This window comes from Nipponia nippon, unplaced genomic scaffold (genome assembly GCF_047370975.1).
Source record: "Nipponia nippon isolate SJK-2023a ecotype South Korea unplaced genomic scaffold, ASM4737097v1 scaffold_1, whole genome shotgun sequence".
Classification (NCBI taxonomy): Eukaryota; Metazoa; Chordata; class Aves; order Pelecaniformes; family Threskiornithidae; genus Nipponia; species Nipponia nippon.
In genome coordinates, this window is record NW_028262290.1 from 109,696,718 (window position 1) to 109,717,372 (window position 20,655).

Consider the following 20,655-nt stretch of genomic DNA (forward strand, 5'->3'; position numbering starts at 1 on the left):
GGACCAGACCCATGGTTAATTGATTGTCTGAATGTATCTGCAAGGTCTGCGAGAAGAGATTTTTTCTCTGTGCCATGAAAGTAGCCTCCTTTGGACCACAGCTGAAAGCAAATGATAACAGCAGGAAGAAAGCATCCTTTGGAGGGCAAACATTATGTAAAAGGGTCACCTAGCAAAATTATCTCAGAGGTGCTGAGATGTGGCCCCATGAAAAATGCTCTGTTATCTCAATACGGCAGAGCCTCAGGCAACTGTAATGCCATTCAGGAAAAGGTGACTCACTTCAGTGAAGAAGGAGGAGTGCTGGTCTCGGATAAAGGGCTGGAGCAGAACCCAAAGCCGAGTGTATGGAGCAGAACTCAAAGCTGGCTGTGCCATGGCTCTCTTGGGTGGCCTTAGGCAAGTCAGACCCCACTCTGTGCCCCAGTCCCTTTGTCCTGAAAAGGAAGATGACCCCTTCTTTGAGGAGCACTGTGAAGTCCGTTGAGTCTGTATGACATTATGGCTCATTTGCTCCTAGTTGGCTGACTGAACTAGATGTAACAAATTGGCTATTATCACCACATGGTCCAAAGTCCCTTCACTAAGCTTCCTCGTGATGAAAAAGTGGAACCATCAGAGCAAATGAAGGGATTACACTCAGGTCTCTGGCCAAAACTCAGAGACAGATTCTGGCTTTCATGGCTCTCAACTCACAAGTATTTTTACTAGTATTTTGGAAGTAAAGGGAACAGAATCAGCTGACAGGCTCCTGCTGGTCTGGATCTGTTCCAGAATCAAAATAAGAGGACTAGGTTTGGATCTACGGAAATCTTTATCTTAACTATTTCCCAGGATTCAAAGTAGCTTAAATTGAGCCTCCAAATCAAAAAGCCAGCAAAAGAAAACACTTTTCTCTGAATGTAATTACAGAACAAACTGACAATTCTTTCTTTGCTGTTTTAAGATGTCCGTACTGTATTCATTATCTTCCACTGGCAGAGAGCTGCAAAAAAGTAACAGGCTCACTTTTCTCACAGCACTTCTGGTTTTGTATCCTAGTTGGGACATACCTTGGGAGGGAGGTTATTTTCCCCCATTTCTCTATACAGAAGCGCCGTAGCCCATTGCTCCCTCGGAGAGCTGCAAAGCCCTCGTATGGCACACTTGATGTTCCAGTGACGAATTGCAACAACCGGAGTCTCTGCTCGTTGTTAAATCTCTCCACTGCTGCCCAGAACCACCGTATTACTATGTGTCCATCATGGTAACCTAAACCAAGAAGCAAGAGAGAGAAATTAAAATCATCCTTTCTAAGTGGGAAGTGTAACATCAAAATATGTCCCCACTAGCATGGGGCAGTAGATCTCGTCCTAAAAAGATCCTGACCTAACAATATATCTTGTTCATGATGAGCAGTAGGTCCCAGCTCCCATCTCGTGCTGACTGTGGATACTATAATATTAATTGAAACCCTGAAACTCAAATATGTATATTTGAGGTACACTGGCCTCTCACAAATCTCTTGGCAAGAACTGGGGTTACCTGCATGAGATATAAAAGATCAATTGCGATATGCCACACCGTGAAAGTCCTAACGACTTAACAGTTTTTGGTTCCTAAATAAATTCTCTTTTGGATTGCAATAGTGTTCAACATACGGAGAGGAGTTTGCTGCTGCAAGCCCTTCCCCAGCAAACTTCCCACGTGAGGGGCTCTGTGCCTTGGTTTGTGCTAGTGAAAGCCAGCCTAAACCCAGGCTGACTCTGTTTCAATAGCTAAACAGAAAAAAGGAGGAGGAGAATAACTTGGGCGACCAGCTGTGCTTGTGGTAAGCTGCGTATTTCAAGGTAACACAAAGGCTGGGCAGTGAGCAGCAAAGACTTAAACCTTGTATTTCAGGGGAGGATATGTGAACCTCAGGGACTTTCCTTTTGTAGTGCAGAACTGGTGGATTTCACATTTATCCATCATCCAAGACAGCCTGGATAAATCATGCTTAGTATTTAAAGCAAAACCAGGCCAAGCATTAGACGAGAAGGGAAAAAATCCAACTTGACATAGTTTAGGCTGAGGGGACGGGTAAGCAAGATCTGTATTTTGTTGAAGTGTAAGTGGGAACCGTGAAATTCAGCTCTTGAATTCAGCTCCCTGCTGAAGCCAAGAGGACTTGTGATATTACTTTCAGTGAGGCCAGGAGTTCATTCACAGTCATCTGAGTAAGTAACTTTTAAATCTAATACTGCAAATCCTTTTCAGTTCTTAGTAGTCAAAACTCCTGTTAGGGTGGTACGAATTGAGTGGGTAAAATCTGGATAGAAGTAACAGAAGCAATTTCAGTATTATTACATCTGTTGATCCAAACCTGAGATCTGATTTTATTTCATGAGTTACTCTTCACAAAAACTTCCTGAACAAAATAGGGCATTTCCCTCAGGAAAGACAGAAGGAAAAGATGGACCAAGTCTTTCATGTTTTAGACTGAAAACAGCCAAGGTATTAGTAAGCATCAGCAGGCAGTTTACCTCCACGGTATTCTGTGTTGTTACGCCAGTCATTGAGATCTATTTCTGCAGTGCCAGCTATAACCAGCTCCAGTTCTCTGGCATCAAAAACAGAGACAAGCCTGGAGTCTACAACCTGGAACAAAAAACAGTTTCAGACTGGAAATAAAGCAGATGCAATGTCTCATAAACCTATGGCTCTGATGGCCAGCTCTTTGTTCTGATGAAGTCTGCACGCTGACAGCTAACTCCCACTCCTCTGCTGATAAATCTGTGCTCTTCTTCAGGGTGTCTGCTGATGTTGTGAGCTGCAAACAACGATGACACATGAGATTTGACCAGAATGAAACAATACAAGTGGCAGGACATAATCTGTGCAGAACATTCTTCATTGTTACATTCATTCTGACAAGTGATTTTGATAGTCGAAGACTGAATTTGTGATATGGACAATTTATTTTATATTTGTTTCGCACTGGAATTTGATTACAATTGCGTAGGATTGCCCTCAGGTCTTCATCCACTGAAGATGCAGCTGAGGTTCACTTTCTTCATTATGTGAAACCAAAATCTTTTAACAGCCTGCAGTATTCACAGGGAGAAAAAGCTAGCAAACCATATGCACACTTTAGTAAACTGTATGGAGTCACTTAGCCAACCCCTTTCTACAAGAAAGGGCTGATCAAGTCCTTTCAGCTACAAAGTCACTCTCACTGGCTTCCACCCCCAGTAAATGTCAGTGCATGACTGCTTGGAGCCATCAGTTACCAGTACTATTCTGCATGTCCATTATCTGCTGTTTCATTTTCCAGGATTGCCATTCTTTCAGTTTATTTCCCTCTGCGAGATAGCCCTCAACTTGTACTTATATTACACAGCTGCCAGGGCAAGATACATGCTTGAATATGATTAGTAAGGGGGGCAAGAATAGCTGACTACACGGGTTGGTCAGCAAAGCCACAGGTTTTCACCCAGTCTTTGGCAGTCCTTGTAGCAGCTCTGCCAGAAGGATGTTCTCAGATCCAGGTCTTCAGCAAAGATAAATTAGCAAAATCCAGGGACAACAATGGAGCAGCATCCATGAATACCAGTAAGATGATAGCTGACTGCATCCTAGGACCAACTTTATTGGAATGCGACCCTAAAGATACAGTGTGTCACACCAGCTCCTCACTGAAGTGCACAATTCTTCACAATCTTCTTTTGTATCGTAGCAGGGTAAAACAAAATTTGCAAACGCCTACGTCTCTTACTATGTGAATGGAAAGCAGTATCTTTCTTAACTCTCGATCTTTATGCTTTATCATACCCAGAATACATATTTCTTTCCTTTCTCCCTTAATGCTAAACATGCCATATCCAAGGTCCTCCCTGTCTCTACAGATCCAGGCACTCCAATTCCTTGCCACCTGTCTCTGTTTACCCATTTCCTAAGGTACTGATGAAGCATAGTTTAGCCGTGGGGACATCTCATTCAGATGAGGAATGGAAGGCTGTGGGAGCATCATTTTGTTACTTACTTCGTAGAAGCCACGGACCAGGGCCTCTGTTTGCTGAACCACTCCTCGTTCCACTCGCCACTTAACCATTCTCTCGATGTACTCTTTTTTGTTCTTTTCTGTCACTGCTGTATTTGCCCCTCCAGATTTCAACTCTCTCTCTGTCACCTACAGAACAAAGATAAATAGTGGTGTAGCGACGTATGGATCATGTTGTGTTTCAAATTTAAACTGTACTTTGAAAATGTAAGTGAAAAATATAACAGCCATATGTCTAGTTCTGGACTCCTGGACTCTTGTCCATTTGTGGTAGAAACAAGGATAATGAGGGACACCCCCTCAGCCCTAGCCTTATCCCCAGCTGAAGCTGGACTGACCTTTAGGTTACTCCAAACTGACTTGGAGAGCACCATCCATAAGCCATGTACAATGTGCCACTCTGGCCCATCTTTTCATGCTTCTCCTCTCCCTTCCCCCTCCAGGAGCTGCAGAGAGGGTGACAACCATTCCAGCTTGCTACTTGCTGTAGATTATCCAAGCAACGGTACGGGAAACAACAGGATGGAGAGGCAATTGCAGTATTGGAATAGGCAGACTGTTTCACCAACTGGAAGAAATATCTACTTGTCTCTTAGGCAACAAGTGTTACCCTTCCCCAAGTGCTAATTAAAGTGTTAACTCAGAAATGCCAAAAGCGAAAGAAATTATCACAAAATGAATACTCCCAATACACTACCCTAAGCATTCACAGTTTTGTATTAGCCATCCACACCTGAGAAGTGTTTGTACTGTAAATAACTTTTTTTTAAACCAAGAACCACAGCATTTCATTGCATTTTAATGGTCAATTTAGTTGGCTTGGGTTACTAAGGCTTAAGATTGAGAAGGGATTTAAGGAATCAATCTAGATTCTACCCAGCAAGCACATACTCCTCACATGTGACAGAAGATAATGTTTATCTTGCCATTATTTCCACATGCAATCTAGTGGATTTAAAAGGAAGAATGTTTTGCTCTCCTCTTCAGTTTTCTGCTGCTATAACAATGATGTCTGGCACAGACAGTAAATGAGCTGCATGAATACATATTCATTATTTGTATTATTTACATATTATTTATATCATTATCTACTTATTAGCCCAACAGACAGCACACAGCGTATATAGTATTTAGGTCACTTTGCTTGAGGGACCTGTTGTAACATTATGAACTATGGAAACACTCAATGAGTCATCTAATCTGTAGCTTTGTTGAGAAACAGCAAGAACAAGTAAGGTTGGATGTAATGAGTTAGGAATTCTTAGCTGGTTCAGGGAATTAAATTCCCAAACGTAAATCACTGCATCACCATTATACAAGCCAACACTGCATTGTCCAGAGGGCAAGACTCTGGCCCAGCTGCCATGCTGTATTCTCCAAGACTGTGCGGCATTAAGATACACCTGTCAAAACCAACGACTGAATGTTTCCTGGCTTTAAGCACGACCATAAGTCCGGATGTTCTAAATCTCCTGCAAGACTTCCCACAAAAACCTAGACATGCTGGTGATTTCTTCAACTTCTCAATATCCATATAATTTCAATTAGAATTAGTTATCTAGAATTGGAGGCAAGCAATCAATAAGAACACGTCCCTATTTTTTCTTTCTTGTTCATAGAGGCATTAACCACAGCTAGAATTCAGAATCACGTTTCAGAGTAGCAAGGAGACATTTCAACCAATCTAGCCCATTCTTTTTACCTGACTAGAGCAATTGCCAGGGCTCAGAAGACAGGCCCTATCCACATATAGAGACATAGAGCTCAGAGGCCTGGAAAAACACTTTCTACTAGGTAAAAGCATAAAAAAGTACTTAGGGTCACAAGCAACTGACACCTCTCTCAGTCTTATAAGCGAAATTCTCAAATTGGCATCCAGTCCCCTCCAGTAAAAATGTGTGAAGCTTGGTTTGATGTGGTATCTTTGCTATTACAGTAGTGCCCCTGGCTCCAGTATGCAAGAAGGCTAAAGCTCCTCCGTAGTAAATTCTAAGAAAAAAGGTACCAAGAAAGAGGATTTGGCCCAAAAGGTTTAGAAGTCAGAGATGAGACAAGAAAGAAAAAATTAAAGTAGCAGTCACTGGTCCATAATAAAGTCATTGTGGAAGCAGGACAAAAGGGCTGTAACCCATCTACCTCACAGCTTCTCAAAGAGACACTATTTCGTGTTTCCCTTACCCAACCCTTGAAATCCAGCTTCCCAAATATTAGCAGAGCTCCCACTGTGATCTACGCTTGCACATGTATCCAGCAAAGCAACGTTCAGATGGCATTTAAGCGGTCAGATACTCTTGGCATGCAAGAATTTCCAACTGGGATCCATCTGTGAGCGCACAATGTGATTGCAATTTCTTCGTTATTTTGCTGTCAGCACTTAGCAAATTTCAGAAGGGGGAAAATCTCACTTTCACTTAGGATTCTTGGATTCTGACAGTCATGATTCACATTTTTTTCCCCATCACTAGATCTAGCAAGGTTAGTATCTAGTCCATATGAAATAAAGTACTAGACAACACGTGAACTGGCATAAAAATCTGTCTTTTAATGTTCTTTCGCTTTCATATCACAGTACCTACAAAACATTGTGATTTTTTTCTATTCTCCTTGGAGCCATCTCTTCTCTTCCACAACAGACTCCTGTGTAATTGTCTAGCTCTTATCTTTGGGGAGAGCATAATGGGTAATTAGTGTGCCAAACGTTACCTTCAGATGCATCAGGGCAATTCAGGCCGAGATTCTTACTCATCTCTGTAGTCTTCCAATATAAATACAAACTTGTCTCATCTGTCTTTGCAAATATATCTGTATGTTTCTGTCTGTCTTTGTGTATTAGTCTTATATAGCCATACCTTCCAGGGAAACCACTGTACTGTCAATTGAATGTCATGCAAGCTCTCAGCTCAAAGCCTGTGAAAAAACCCTGCATTTAAGTCTTGGAAAAACAGTGTTACCTTTGCTACAGAGGCTTCTTACTTCAATTCTTCTGCCCCATCCTTTTCATTTCATCCACTCTTGACTCAGCTTATCTGTCATGACCTTATACTATAAGCAGACTAAATTCAGTTTTGAAGATATCGCCTGAAGTCTTGCTTGCTTTCTGTTACTTTCAAGCTCATAGCGGAGCAGCCCTTTTACTCTCAGGGCCAGAATTCCTCCCCTCAGAAACTAGTCTAACTCTCTCCTAGCTCACAGAGCTACCCTAGCTCCGTGCGAACTCCTCCTGTCAACTTTATTTTCAAGGGCTAAGAGCCACTCTCTGTATGTTCCACCTGATCCTTCTGCTGCCTTTGACACTGTGCATCTGCTCCTTACACAAGTTAACTTCCATCCCTTGAGCTCCTGCAGTACTCGGTGAGCTCGGTCCTCCAGTCTCTCTAGTTTTCAGTATCTCCTTGGAGGTCCTTAATCTTGGTCTGAATATTGCTTTGGGTCTGAATATTTGCTTCAAGGCTTTCCAGAGACAGTTATAATCTAGCATGGGTTACAAGGGCAACAAGCACCAGGGCTTCAGTGGAAGCCAAAGAATCCTACAGGAGACACTTGTTCTGGTTGCTAGTCTGCACTTAAGCCAGGGTTGCGCCCTATTTAAGGCTACAGTTATCCAGACCAGCTAGGTTAAAGAGAATTGTCTGACTAAGGTAGAGTTGAGCGGTAGAAAGCATAATAAATGGGTGCACACACCAAGTTGTTAAGTAGGTGCAAGGTAAGTAAGAGACAGAATCTAACAGGGAGATATCAGACAAAATAATGGTGAGAGTTGCCGGGTCTTACACCACCTGCCAAATGTTTTTCTTCCCTCCTAACCCCCCATCCTTTCAGTCACATCAGCTTTAAGTTACATTGCTTGCATTCACCGAATGCCACATCTGTGTGAACTACACCCTGGAGAGAAGAGCTGCACTCCGCTCCAGAGAATTCCTCATGCTCATCAGTGTGTGGCTCAAGAGGCCTGTAGGGGGGCTGGCATTTTATATTATACACCCTAAGAATAAACATCGGCATTGAAACAGGTGGCTTGAAAGAAACAGAAGGTAGGAGAAGAAAATGTTATTGAAAGGCTAAAGGATCTGTTCTGACAGAAAGATGTTCATCATGCTCAACTTCATCAGCTTCAAATTTGCTTTTCAGATGTTTTGCATAGCTGTGCTCACCTGTCCAAACACCTCCTCATTCACTGTGAAGGTGAGATCCAGGATATCTGTGATGTTATTATCCTTCATCCACTGCAAGCTCTGATGGAACTCTTCATCCAGGTACTCTAAGTCGCTTAAGTCACAGGGCCTGATTGCGATGCAAGAAAAAAGACGTAGCTGAATATATGACCCCATGACTACTGGCAGGGTGACTTACTACTAAGAATGTGAACAAATGCATGCCGAAAATCCAACATAAAGCTGGTCTTCGTTTGGTTTTGTTAACATCAAAGCCTGTTACACAGACCCTCTTAAAGCTGTTCTGTCTGCTTTACATGGCTGGGCTTGAGGCCAAATCTGTTGGCTGCCTGTGCTATTTGCTGTCGGAAGGCACCCCTGGGGCTCCATTTTATGTGAATCTTCAGGATGCCGTGCACTTCAGAGCACACGCTTACCTTCAGTCCGGATGGGCCCCACCATGTTGTGCCTGGCTACTTCCACGCATCTATCATCCTCGAGGTGAGCACACAAGACTCACAGAAGGCAGACCAGGCAGCCTAAATTTCTGCTAATAAGGAGCTGGCCTTGTTTGCTGAAAGGGCAGGTGGATGTTACAAGCAGTCCAGTTTCAAATCCCCTAAAGGGGCAATACGGATGCAGGGAGCACTCTAGGTTTCAGGCTATTTCCAGACTAGTTCAGATACAATATAGATATGAGTGTTTGGACCCCAGCAATACTCATTGTTAAAAAATTTAAATTAAATACAGTTAAAGAACTCGAAAGACTGTTTAGACAAATACCTTTGCTGATTTGGAATCATCCTAAATGATAAACTATTTCAGCTAAGCTTTATTCTGCTCTTTGTCATTTAATTGCAGTCTTGACTTACTACTGATAGTTTTTCTTATTGCTGCAAATTTTATATACCTTGTCCTATTGCAGTCTATTAATTAAAAAGGGACAGGCTATCAATTAAAACTAACCTTATAAACTTGACATCAAAAATAATATATTACTGGTAGCTTCTGCTTACTAGTGTAAAAGACAGTAGAAGACCAACAAGAAACATTCACTGTTTATATCTACATTAGCATTCCTAATTAACCCAAGCTGTATTCGGAATGAAAACCTACTCCACCAGAGAGGCATGAGAAACTATGTATTTCTCTGAATATGACCGTCCCTCCTTTTTTTGTTTTTGTTTTGTTCTGTTCCATCAAAGATGCTTTTTAGTCTTCCACGTAGTTGAAGTTTGATAACTTTTCATCAGTAGTAAACTCTGGAATTATTGGTCAGTGCTCTCAAACGTATGTTCCTAAATGTCATACTTATTATGCGCTTTTATCAACATAGTCGATGTTTATGAAGGGCAAGTTCTTGGAGAAAGTAAAGAAAAATTAAAACGCGTTTGTTTTTTATCACAGACCAACCAACTGACAGCAGAAAGGACTTGAAGGTCAGAGCGCTCAAAGCAACTCCACAAGGGTCTGTGTCTCTGCAGGACTCACTGCGGGATCACTGTTTCTGCATGGTTTCTACGTAGTCGCATGCTTATACTTACAGCCTTAGTAGCGCTTTGTAGAACGGCCTTGTGAAGAAAGCATCAAGAAGGTACTGATGAATGAGAGCAAGGCCAAGAATACGACCGCTGAACCTGAACCTGGGATATAAAAATGCAGAGTGAAGAAAGTGTAACTCAAGACATTCAGCATAGAAACTTACACAGGTAGCAGCTGTTCTTTGTTTCTGACTTAGTTTCTTACATTTATTTATTTATTTCCAAGCAGATACCTAACACCACCCCTTGCATCTCTGATCAATAATAGATCTCTTCTTGATCCAGCTCCTACAGCACCCATACCTGCAGCTGGCACGTTATATGCTCTCCTGTGCCAAACCAATGAACGCTCTGAAGACTCACCTTCTGTGATCTTCAGTTGAATGTTCTGATACAGACTGACTCCATCAAACACAACATTTAGCTAGCGAAATACTGTAATACTCCACCTCACTTCAGCAGAAAACATACTATCAAAATAGCTGCAAAGGATATTTGGTGAATCAGCATATCCAGTGTCTGACTGGTTACAACTCTTTCAAAGGTGGGGCTTTAAAGTACTTAAAAAGGTTAATGAGTTGACTTCATGGGGGGAAACTGAAGCTTAAATAAGTTAACTGTTGTGACCAAGGACACATATTAAAATCAATATCTAAAGCTCAGGCAAGCTGTCCCCAGACCACCTTCTTAATGGTGATGCTTAGCTGTCTTCGGTACTTACATACCCCTGTGTTTGTTTCTGTTTTCTAAGAACAACAACCCCTAGTCCCACTCCAAGTACGCTCACATAGTGCCCTGCCCATTACAGTCTGTGACCTGTGATGATAAGCTCTTAAATTTTTCTTTCTATGACTTCTTCCGTAGCTTATTAGATATTCTTCCATCAAATGTGGTTTTAAATCAGTAATCTCAGACAGAAAAATATAGAACTGGTGTGAGTCCAGGTGAGTTTGTTTTTTGTAAAAACGACCCCCATCACCCATGCAAAACTTGCTTATTTGTAAAAAAAGGAAAAGAAAAAAACCCCAACAGCCCAAGTGTGAGCGCTCCAAGCCTGAGCTGACTGACATCAGAGTGAAGTTTTATTGCACAAAAGATGACAAACAGATCAAAAAGCCAAGAAACCATTCCTTCCACTACAGGAACCAGTGCAAAGACCCCTCCTGTATATGAATGAAACATGAGTCTCCCCCTCCTGTACATGAATGAAACATGAGTCTCATTGTAATAAAAGCAGCGCAGAATCTCTCTTCAGTCAACTTTATCCTCACGGGACAGAGCAACAAGTGCTTACTATGTCAAATGGGGCACCAAATAGCATGCTATGGGCCCAATTAGCATTTACATCACCACAGGAGCTGCCTCCAGGTCCCCTGCATCCCAGAAAGGTGCTTATGATATGCAGCTAACTGGTAACAGAAGAGTGATTATATTACCCCCTCGCAGCTGTTTCCGCAGCAGCAACAAAAGGCAGCTGTTGGGCCTAGTTAGGACCTGCTTCACTTCACTTGTGCTCCGGTGCAGTGTTTCCAGCAAAAAGCAATGAAAAGAGAGGGAGCTGACACAATGAAAGCACAGTAGAAGCCAGACAGCTCAAATCCCAGAAATGCTGAGCCTGTAATCCATCAGTTTTATAGCACCTTCAGGATCTATAATCAAGTCCATTTGTCCTAAATAATGCATGTCGGCTTTTTTGGTTTAGTTCTTCACCATCCCGCTCCCCCATCCATCTCTATACGTTTTGAAAGCTAACTCTGAATGAAAATACTACAAGCACTGGGTGTTCCTCACCCCATGGCTACTCGACTGTGCAGGGCTGGGCAGGCAGGAGCCAGCTGGAATAAACTAAGGCTGAAAGTAAATCATCAAGAAAAGTCACAGATTTGGGAATGCTGTTTCTGCTAAGAAATTGCTTGAATGTGTGGAACAGCAACGGTTTTCTCCTTGGTGCTTGCATCACTTTGGTACCTCTACATGGCTTTGAGAGCATTAATGCAAAGCTGATGTGAAACGGTGGTCCACCTAGATCAAGGTGTTTACAATCACGAGCATGCGTTATGGTAGCCATTAATGGTGAATTTAATTTGAATCAGTGCCTTATAGCAGAACTCTATCAAACCATCCCAAGGCCATGGACAGCGTTTCTGTGTGAGAGGACTAAGTCCTGTGGGTCAGCCTAAGCAAACGTGGGCAGAGTGACTCTAGGTTGTGTGGTCCACCAGTCTGGCCTTGCACTTGCAGCCCTCTGGGACACACCAGGGCTCGCCCAAGCTGGGGGCCTGACTGTGGTTCCACAATCCCAGCCCTTGCAATAGTACTGTGGAGGAAAACAAGTCCAGTACTAACTGGTCTGGATAAAGGAAATGAAATAATTAACAAGACATTGCCACTCCTGGTGCCTGTCAATACAATGGATAAAAAAAAAGCTATGTTGCAGACTGCATTTCTTGGCAGCTCTGTATCATCCCAGCAGACGCAGTGCTTTGTAACCACAGCGTGCGAGCTCCCTAGCCCACAAACCCTTTCTCCCCTGCACACAGTTTTGGTTATCTCTGCAGAGACTCACTATACCTGGCTCCCTGATCTGAAGAGTGGTGTAAGAGAAGGTCCTCTGGCCCCTTGTCCATTCTGGACAGGGCCTGGGACCATAGGTGGCACCGCTACAGCCCAGCCAGCAGTACACTGAGGAACACAGACTATGGTAAGGCAACGGATACCTATTGAAAGGGAGGCGTTTGCTGCTGTCCTCGGAGGACAACTATACAGTCTATCTGCGTGTGTGTCCATGCAGTCCATCAAGCTGCCACCACCGTCAGCCGAGCATAACAGTCCCACTTAAAATATATCAAAACTTACAAAAAGCAACAAGAAACAAATTGCCCCCCTTACAAAAACCAGTTAAAACAAAACCAGACTTCTGCGTTTGTTTCTTCCTGAAGGATTTAGAGCATAGATGAGATTCAGAGGTGGATGAGACAGTCCCCTCAGAAAAAACAAGTTTTCTTGACAGAATAAGCAGCACAAAGGTAAATCCTGGCTGGAGGGCACATACCTTCCTTAAACCTGACTTACATTTATCTTTCCAAGGAAGTATAAAATGCTTATTCGATTTCTTTCTAGCAGGATAGATAGCTTGGGAGAGGTGGGGAATGCGAGGTCTTGCTCTGGCTCTTTCTTTCAACACCCTTCCCTTTCAGAGACAATGATTGAGTCTGAGTAACATGCTCGGGCAGAGAGGGGAAACGCAGGAGGGAGTTAATGAACAGGAAACGGTGGAGCGAGAGACAGAATTAACGAGCAGGAGAGCTGCTCTGGTTTGCCTGCCTATTGACACCGTCCACTCAAACAGGACATTGTGCGCACCTGCCTTCTGGCTTTTAACAACACTGCTCTTTGACGGATTTGCAGAAGTTTCCACACTACCCAGCTAACTCCCTTTCCTTCTGGAGGCTGCAGGTGCCCCTGAAACTGCCTGTTTTCACAACAGCCTGTTGCAAAATAACAGGCTCATTCTCCTCAGCGGGACTCTCTGCATACTTGCTGCATGTCTGTGTACACAGGGAGAGACAAATCCATATATGCTGTAGCAGCAACTGAGCACTAAATTTTCCTCCAGCTGCAGGTGAGTCACAGGAAATTTAATATACTCTGGTCCTTATCATATAGCAGCAGGGCAGGACCCATAATGACCCTTTGTTACAGGGCTCTCTCTTAACTGGTTGAACTAACACAGCTCTACTTTATATGACAGTCCTTCCTTGCATTCAGATGGAGAATGATGTACCTCGACAAAACTGTAATCTAGCCGTACAGGAAAAGAATTATCATTCTATAGGGGGTGCTTTGGTAACCATGCCTTGTGGGCTAAATCGGCTATGGTATGAGAATCTTTAAATCCTAAATAGAGGAAGCACCTGATGGGATTAAAAAGACTGAAAATCTTGCGAACCTTATCTCACTCAAACACATCAGCTAGGTTTAAGTGTGCCTTTCTTGATGCAGTAGCTTGTGAAAAAATATTAAAGAAGGGCTCGAGAGAGAAGAATATAATATGGTTCACATTAAATTTGAAAATGTCCTTTTCCTTTGACAAGACAACTGAAAACTTGCTTTCATCTGTAAGACAAATTTACACATTCTGTTGCACCAGTTTTAAAGCTGTTGGCTGTTTAATTGTGCAGATGAACTTTTGGTCACCTGAAAAACAAGTGGAACAAATGAGGCTGCGCTGCCATACAGGATCTCTGCCCTTGGCAGCTCTTCTAAGGGAGAATGATATTTGGCAGGTGGATGCATCTGGAGAGCCTATTAGTCCTTCCACAGTGGGAGAGATTGGACCTAATCTCAACCACTACTAGATACCAGAGAATCTAAAAAGGGGAAGGTATTTAGAAGGGCCCAGTCATAGGAAAGGCTTCACTCTGAACATGCACCTTATTAGACGACAGAGGATTCAGTCACAAACCCCAAATTTGTAAGAAAAAACCCAGGCATCATGGGTTCCAGAAGTTGTGGTACAGCTTGTTTTAAAGGACAGTTAAAACCTCCCTTGTTACGAAGAGAGTCGTGAGCATCCTGAAGGCCAGAAACTACTGATTAAAGGAACTAAAAATCCATTCTTATAGCCTAAAATATTGTGATTTGCAATCTTGTGATTTGGAAGGGGGAACAGTGTGCAGAGGACAACGTACAGATTCACAATTTCTGAATTTTGGCGGAATCACCAGCACTAGCACTTTTTAAACAAAGAACAATTTTTTTTTTTTTTTAATGCAAGAAAGTTCTAAGAACATGTATTCTGCAAAAAAGCTGACCGAATGCTTACAGCAACTCTGCCTGGCCTCACACACTATGAATTTTAGGCAAAACTGGCAGTGTGTCAGGCATACGCACCAGAGGTGCGTGTCTGTAGGCTAGTAGCACTTGTGGTGGCCCAGCGCAGGACACGACCAATGTGTCCTGTAATGAACTACATTTGCAGAGCAATAACCTAGCAGTAGATCGGATCATCTTTACAAAACCTTGGCAGTGGATCAAATCCGCGCCTCTATCAGCCTTCATTAACAAATGCCTTTCTTTAGTTTGGTGTGCATATTTAACCCCTACTCACATAAATGACAGAACATTTGAATGGACTAACGTGATGACGTGAAGCGATCTATTGTCAGAAAGGTTAGCCATGCAGGTTGGGATAGCTAACATTGTTCTGTTTATCCAGCTTGCATCTGCAAACTTTGCAGACCGCCTCTTTGCCGCCGCGTCATTTGGCGTTGAGGCAAATTTGCCCTGCATATCTGCAGGCTCAGAGGTGGACGCCGCGGCATTCCAGCACGATGCCTCTTCAGTCCAGGAAATCTGATGAGCTCATGTGTCATTAATATGAAAGGAATGGCTCTTACAAAGGCAACAGTTATAGACTACAGGATTTAGCGCTGCAGCCCCTGCCAATGTTATTAGGACTTAATAGAGGGTACCTTCTACTCAGAGCCAAGGCATTTCGTTCAGGCATCAAAAGATGAAGGAGCATATTCCACGAGTCCCTCTTTGATAATACTCTGTCTCCTTACTATTCCTGTAAAACTTATGAGATTTAATTATATGTTAAAGGAAATTTGTAACACTCATTTAAGGAAGCACTGGCCTTTCTTAAGTAGCCCCGATTGTAAAGTGTATGGGAAGTGGAACAGCCCAGCAGGCCTGCTTGCAGGTTGTCATAAAATACAAGGAGGGTGTTCAGAGATGTGTGAAATATATGCGCATCACCCAAGAACTGAAATTAAATAAGGAAAAAAAAAAAAAACGATGAAAACTGAGTTTCAGAGAGAAAAGCAACCTGGTACAAATAAACTTCCATTAGGCTTCAAATCCTGAACTGGTATTTCTCTTCAGGTGAAGGTCTACAGGAGCGAGCCTTCTCTTGCCAGCCTTCCTTTAGATATTTTTACTTTTGCTGGGCACCTGAGTTTCATAAGATGAACATAGTCATGCGAGTCAACCTCTCAGTTTATTGCTACATTGTGCATAAATTTGCTGCTGCAGAAGGCCAGCGCAATACTGATACTCCAATAAGTGCTTGCTCTACTTTTATTTTCTGGATCTGTTTGCAAACGGAACACAACATTTCTGTTTCTCAGTACTAAAGAGTAACCACATGAAAAAGAGCTATTGCTTACACATGATGTAAACGTGAACTATCCACATCCTTCTAAATCTCTGGAGCTCATGTACCCTGAATTAGCAACTAAACCTCAAACCATTCCTGAAGCTTAATTTACCAGTGACTGAAAAACAATGACATAATGCAAACCTTATTGTTTCTTTATTTAGCTTAATCAAATCCTTCAAGTGTTTTCCTTGTCTCTAACCAAGCTACGTTGCATTTTCACTCAAAATGTCTTTTCACCTTCCTTATATCCTGGCTATACCCAGCGCAAAAGAACTGTCAGGAAAGGTTTAAAGACTTTTATCAGGAAAGCTGAAGGCTGCTCTGCTTTATCCAGAAAAATGAGGGGCAAAGATAACACAGGTAAGGGAAATTCACAGCATCCCCTCAGGTTTCTCTAAACACAGTCTATGAAACAGGTCCACTCAGGAGGACTCCTTAGTTTAAGCACACAGTGGCTCCAGGTAAACGCTCGCACCGAGGGACAGTTACAGCTGCATTTGCACAGCACTCCACCCGAGTTAACGAGGCCCACGCCGAGGTGGCTGCATTGGCTCCCTGCACATCAGCTGAACTGTGCCAGAGGGTATTACTGCAGAGGCAGAACTGAGAAAATCTGGCTCTGGGACTTCCACTGCGTGCAGGCCAGCCTCGGTGTCGTCAGCTCTCTGAGCACCAGAGGCTCCAGGCACAGGAAATGGAGAATTGATTTCCAGTTCTGCCATTAAACTAATAAGGAGATCAATAAAGTAGACGGTCTCTCTAAAACAGGAAATCTGTGCTATGTGTCGTTTTACCAATAACAAAGATGTTCCATGAATGCAGTGTTTTGGAGGAGGAGAGGAGGAGTGTGGCTGAGCGCTGGAGTGGCCGTCTCTGCTTGCAGAGCCATCAGCTTCACGGACCATAACGTACAATCAATCACCCTCTTCTGGGAGAACCCCTGGCAAAGTATGGCAGCACAAACATGACTAACCTTCATCAGAAACCAGGCTGCTTGCAGGGTTTAGCTTCTCTTGCTGGTACAATGGATAAAACACACGGGCCTGTGAGACTGTTGGCAAAGTCTCCTCCAGTTCTGCCCAGTAACTACAGAGGAGGTGCAGGCTGAGGGATAAACTACTGGCTAGAAGATTACAACCATCTACATTTTGCAATTCCCAGATCCTAGACTGTATTTTTGACTGGCAGATCTCAAAGCAGCTTACAGAGGAGATCAGTGCCAATATTTCATTTGACAAATGAGAAAACTCAAGTCCAGAAGTAAAATGACTTACCTAATGTTATCCAGAAAACAAGTGGTAGAGACAGCAATGGAATCACAGGCCTCTGAGACCCAGCTCCATTTTGGTTGTTTAGTCTACTTGACGTTTTTTATTTTCTTACCTTCTATAAAACAGTATGTAATTTTGTGAATCAGCTCTAGCTTACGATCAGCTCCTTATGGATCAACTCAGTCTGATGCATACGGGTTGTTTTTTTAAGCCAGCAAAAGAGCATTTCTATCTAGAGACTTTGATTTCTCAGTCAAACCTTTTGAAAAAGCTGGTGGTGGCGGGGCACTTTGTAAACCTATGGATTGGTGAAGTTTTATACCTTGCATGAATTATGTTTGCTTTCCATAGCTTTGCCATGTGTTGAAACAAACTAGTCAAGCTACAGGGGAAAATCCATAGATTTAGTCATCTTCCAGACAAGAGGGCCATAAAAGCACAAGCCAAATGACTACACATTTTCCTTCAATGGCGAACTACGACCACTGAAGCCACAATAACTGACTGACTCTCGGTCAAAGCAGGCACATCCTTTCCAGCCCGTCTGGGGTATTTAAGCACAAGAGAGACTGCTCATCATAAACTCACTGGTAAGCACCCAGGAATGTTTACACCATGTGACGAAGCATGATGCAGATATCCTTGAGCTAACTGCAAACAGGCCATCTGCAGTGCAGAGCTGCGTGGACCCACCAGCCCCGGGCCAGAGGCCGCACAGCTCGGGTGTGCCCAGTGCTGCAATTCAGCTAACGATCCCTGCCTCTCGGGATGAGGTGCCTCAATCGAGTAAACTCAGAAATCTGTGTGCTAAAATTCAGACATGCTATTAATTGTTTGACAGTCTATTTTAGGTCTTGTTTTGCAAACCTGCAACTTTTATTAATACCACTGAAAACTGACAGCTCTGATCCTCCCCTGGGAGCATGCAGAATGCAGCAGACCTGGACCTTTGCGTTGCTGTTCTGAAGTCCAAGAAAATTTTTGACTTTTCCTTTATGAATCTTTCCAATACAATTAAATAATTCCAGTTTCTAGTCTGTCTGTCTTTTCCAGAATGCAAGTCATAAGTCACAATGCTTCCTTCAATCAAACACAAGATACTGAATTTACGGTTCTGTATTCTTGTTATTAAATACATTTTTTTTCATAGAGGATGGACAGGTCAGGATTTTTCTCATCCTCCATAATTTTACTGAGATTTAGAAAAATATTCCTGTCCCAAGTTGGGGCGAACTGACAGACTTGACATTACCCTTCTCCCTTTAAATACTTTAAAATCAGATCAATTTAAATCTTTAATCTCCCCTTTTTCTGCATTTTAATGTAACACTAAGGTAACATATTGAAATGAAGAATAATTTTCAATGGACAAATGAAACTTCTAACTTTCAAAATATCCCAGAGAGAGACCTACACAAAGAGAAATGCCTCTTCTACTCAAAAATACCCAAAATGAGTTCGGGTGATTTACTGAAAACAATTCTGCTCTGCAAGCAGTCTTTCTTTTGATGTATGAATTGTGTTTACTAATAAAAAAGGTTAGCTTGGGAATTTCTGCACCTGCTCTAATTGACTTTTCTTTACCTTACCAAAGTCTGAATAAAATGTAGTGAGAAGTAAGGAGGGGCAAAGGCAACTGAGCAATACTTCACAGTGACAGCGCAGCCTTGCCATTCCAGTGCGGCTGGAACAAGAGACAGGAGGACATCCATCACTCCCTGGGAGTTTTTCACCACTACAAATAAACACGCAATCACTGCCCACCCTGATGCTTCCCTGCAAGCCCACATGCTTTGAGACAGTGTGGATTTTACCCTTTTCTCCTCTACCACATGCAAGGTGGAGACACTATAGAGATTTTCATGCAAAGCCTCCCATCTCTGGGCAAATTTAATCCGCAATGTTGCAAAAGACTAAATGGCCTTAAGCAAGGCAAAAAAACCATAAAGATGACTTTTGTAAAAACACAACAAAACAGAATGCCTGCCTTTCCCTCAACCCAAACTCTAATTATGGAAGCAGCGCTAGACAACATGAGATTCAGAGAAAAAGAGGAGAGACTAAGAGACACCTCTTCTTTCAACCTGTGTTATATCACCATTCACATCCTCAGAAGAACTTGAAAAAAATCTCTGTAAGAGACAAAGTCAAGGATAAGGTAAATATAAAGCAGAAACTTTTTTTTTTTTTTTAAATGGTTGCTGTAGAAGCTCAGTTAGGAAGAATGGTTTTTTTCCTCCTTCACTTTGGTTTGCTTTAATCTTTCAGTTCCTCCTGACCCTTAATAAATAATTAACCAGCTGTTGAAGCAGGCTCTATGTGATACAGTCATACATCAAACTTAATAGGAAAATCAAAGTTTACTTAAGTATAGAAGGCACTGAGAGAGATCACAGTGCAGCAGCAAGAAGGCATTTCAGTAACATACCCTTTTCACATAGTCTTATAAAATGATTTCAGCTGCATATTTATTTTAATATCATTCTTGTCCAGAAGATTTACAATAGTGCTTGAAAATTTCTCATGCAAACATAATTTATTGAAAATAAGATATTGCTAGTAATTAAAATTTATAGTGTAATGTAACATTAAATGCTTTGGGTTTCTATGGTGCCTTTCATCTGAGAATTTCAAAGCAGTTCAGAGCATTAGTGTACATCAAATGGATTTCAAGTTGATTACATACTAGGAAATCTCTTCAGATGGAAACTGAGGCAAAGAGGTAATCATCTAGTTCCAAAAACAACTGGATGCTGCTGGATGCCCACTCTGGGGTGCTATAGCTGATCTGATTTTCAAGAGGATAATTTTTTAGCATAAACAGGCCCCTTCAAGATGGTTGCAAAATTGATCTTCTAAATTCATGCCTCCCCCAAACACAGACCCACACAACAGGCCCATGTGAGCCCAAAACCAACCTCAGTGTTTCTGGCTCCCTTAACAAAACAGGTATCGGGCCATATGTAGGCTACCTGCCACAATGGCTGAAACAGTAAAGTTAAAGAGACAAATGAGCAATTTGGGCCACATATTCCCCAGAGCTGCTTTCGGTCAGTGGAGAGGAGTAATGGCTGTTTGCAGACCTCCTGCTTAGACGCTGTGACTACATTTCTCCACTGTCTCTATAAAGAGCCACGGAATGTGCCTAAATCCATCCTATGAGCTGGTCAGCACTGGAATACAACCCATTAGGTCATGAGGCAATTTGTCACTTTCTTTAAAAAGACTTTAATTGAAATAAGTCATTCTCAGCATAGCAGGATTAATGGAGCTTTGTTTCCTATAGATCTGTCTCTGGTGGCCCTGTATTACCAGACTGCCATAGCTTCAGCTCCTCCTACACATCTCTGCTAGCACTTCCCACGCTTTGGGGTATCTCCAGTTCCTCCCTTCCGCCTCCCCAGAGCTTTCGCAGCTGTCCCTCACATCCCCAAGCTACCGAGCGAGATGACGGAGCTGGTTCGCAGCCTGTGCCTGCGACGGACCCGTCAGCTCGCTCGTGCTA

At 42.6% G+C, this 20,655-nt stretch overlaps 1 protein-coding gene across 9 annotated transcripts in view; it reads right to left on the bottom strand.

The window, feature by feature from the left end:
• The window catches only part of HECW1 (HECT, C2 and WW domain containing E3 ubiquitin protein ligase 1), a 301,696-nt gene that overhangs the window by 12,239 nt on the left and 268,802 nt on the right, over window positions 1–20,655 (bottom strand). For 8 of the 9 annotated variants that reach the window (XM_087766783.1, XM_087766773.1, XM_087766794.1 and 5 more), the window contains 5 exons: window positions 9,717–9,815; window positions 8,173–8,302; window positions 4,004–4,150; window positions 2,505–2,619; window positions 1,053–1,251 (listed from right to left, as the gene is read on the bottom strand). In XM_087766783.1, the coding sequence (XP_087622909.1) occupies window positions 1,053–1,251; window positions 2,505–2,619; window positions 4,004–4,150; window positions 8,173–8,302; window positions 9,717–9,815 (690 nt within the window). Of the gene's footprint in view, window positions 1–1,052; window positions 1,252–2,504; window positions 2,620–4,003; window positions 4,151–8,172; window positions 8,303–9,716; window positions 9,816–20,655 lie in introns of those variants that run through there. The other variant, XR_015706691.1, reaches the window with a different exon arrangement.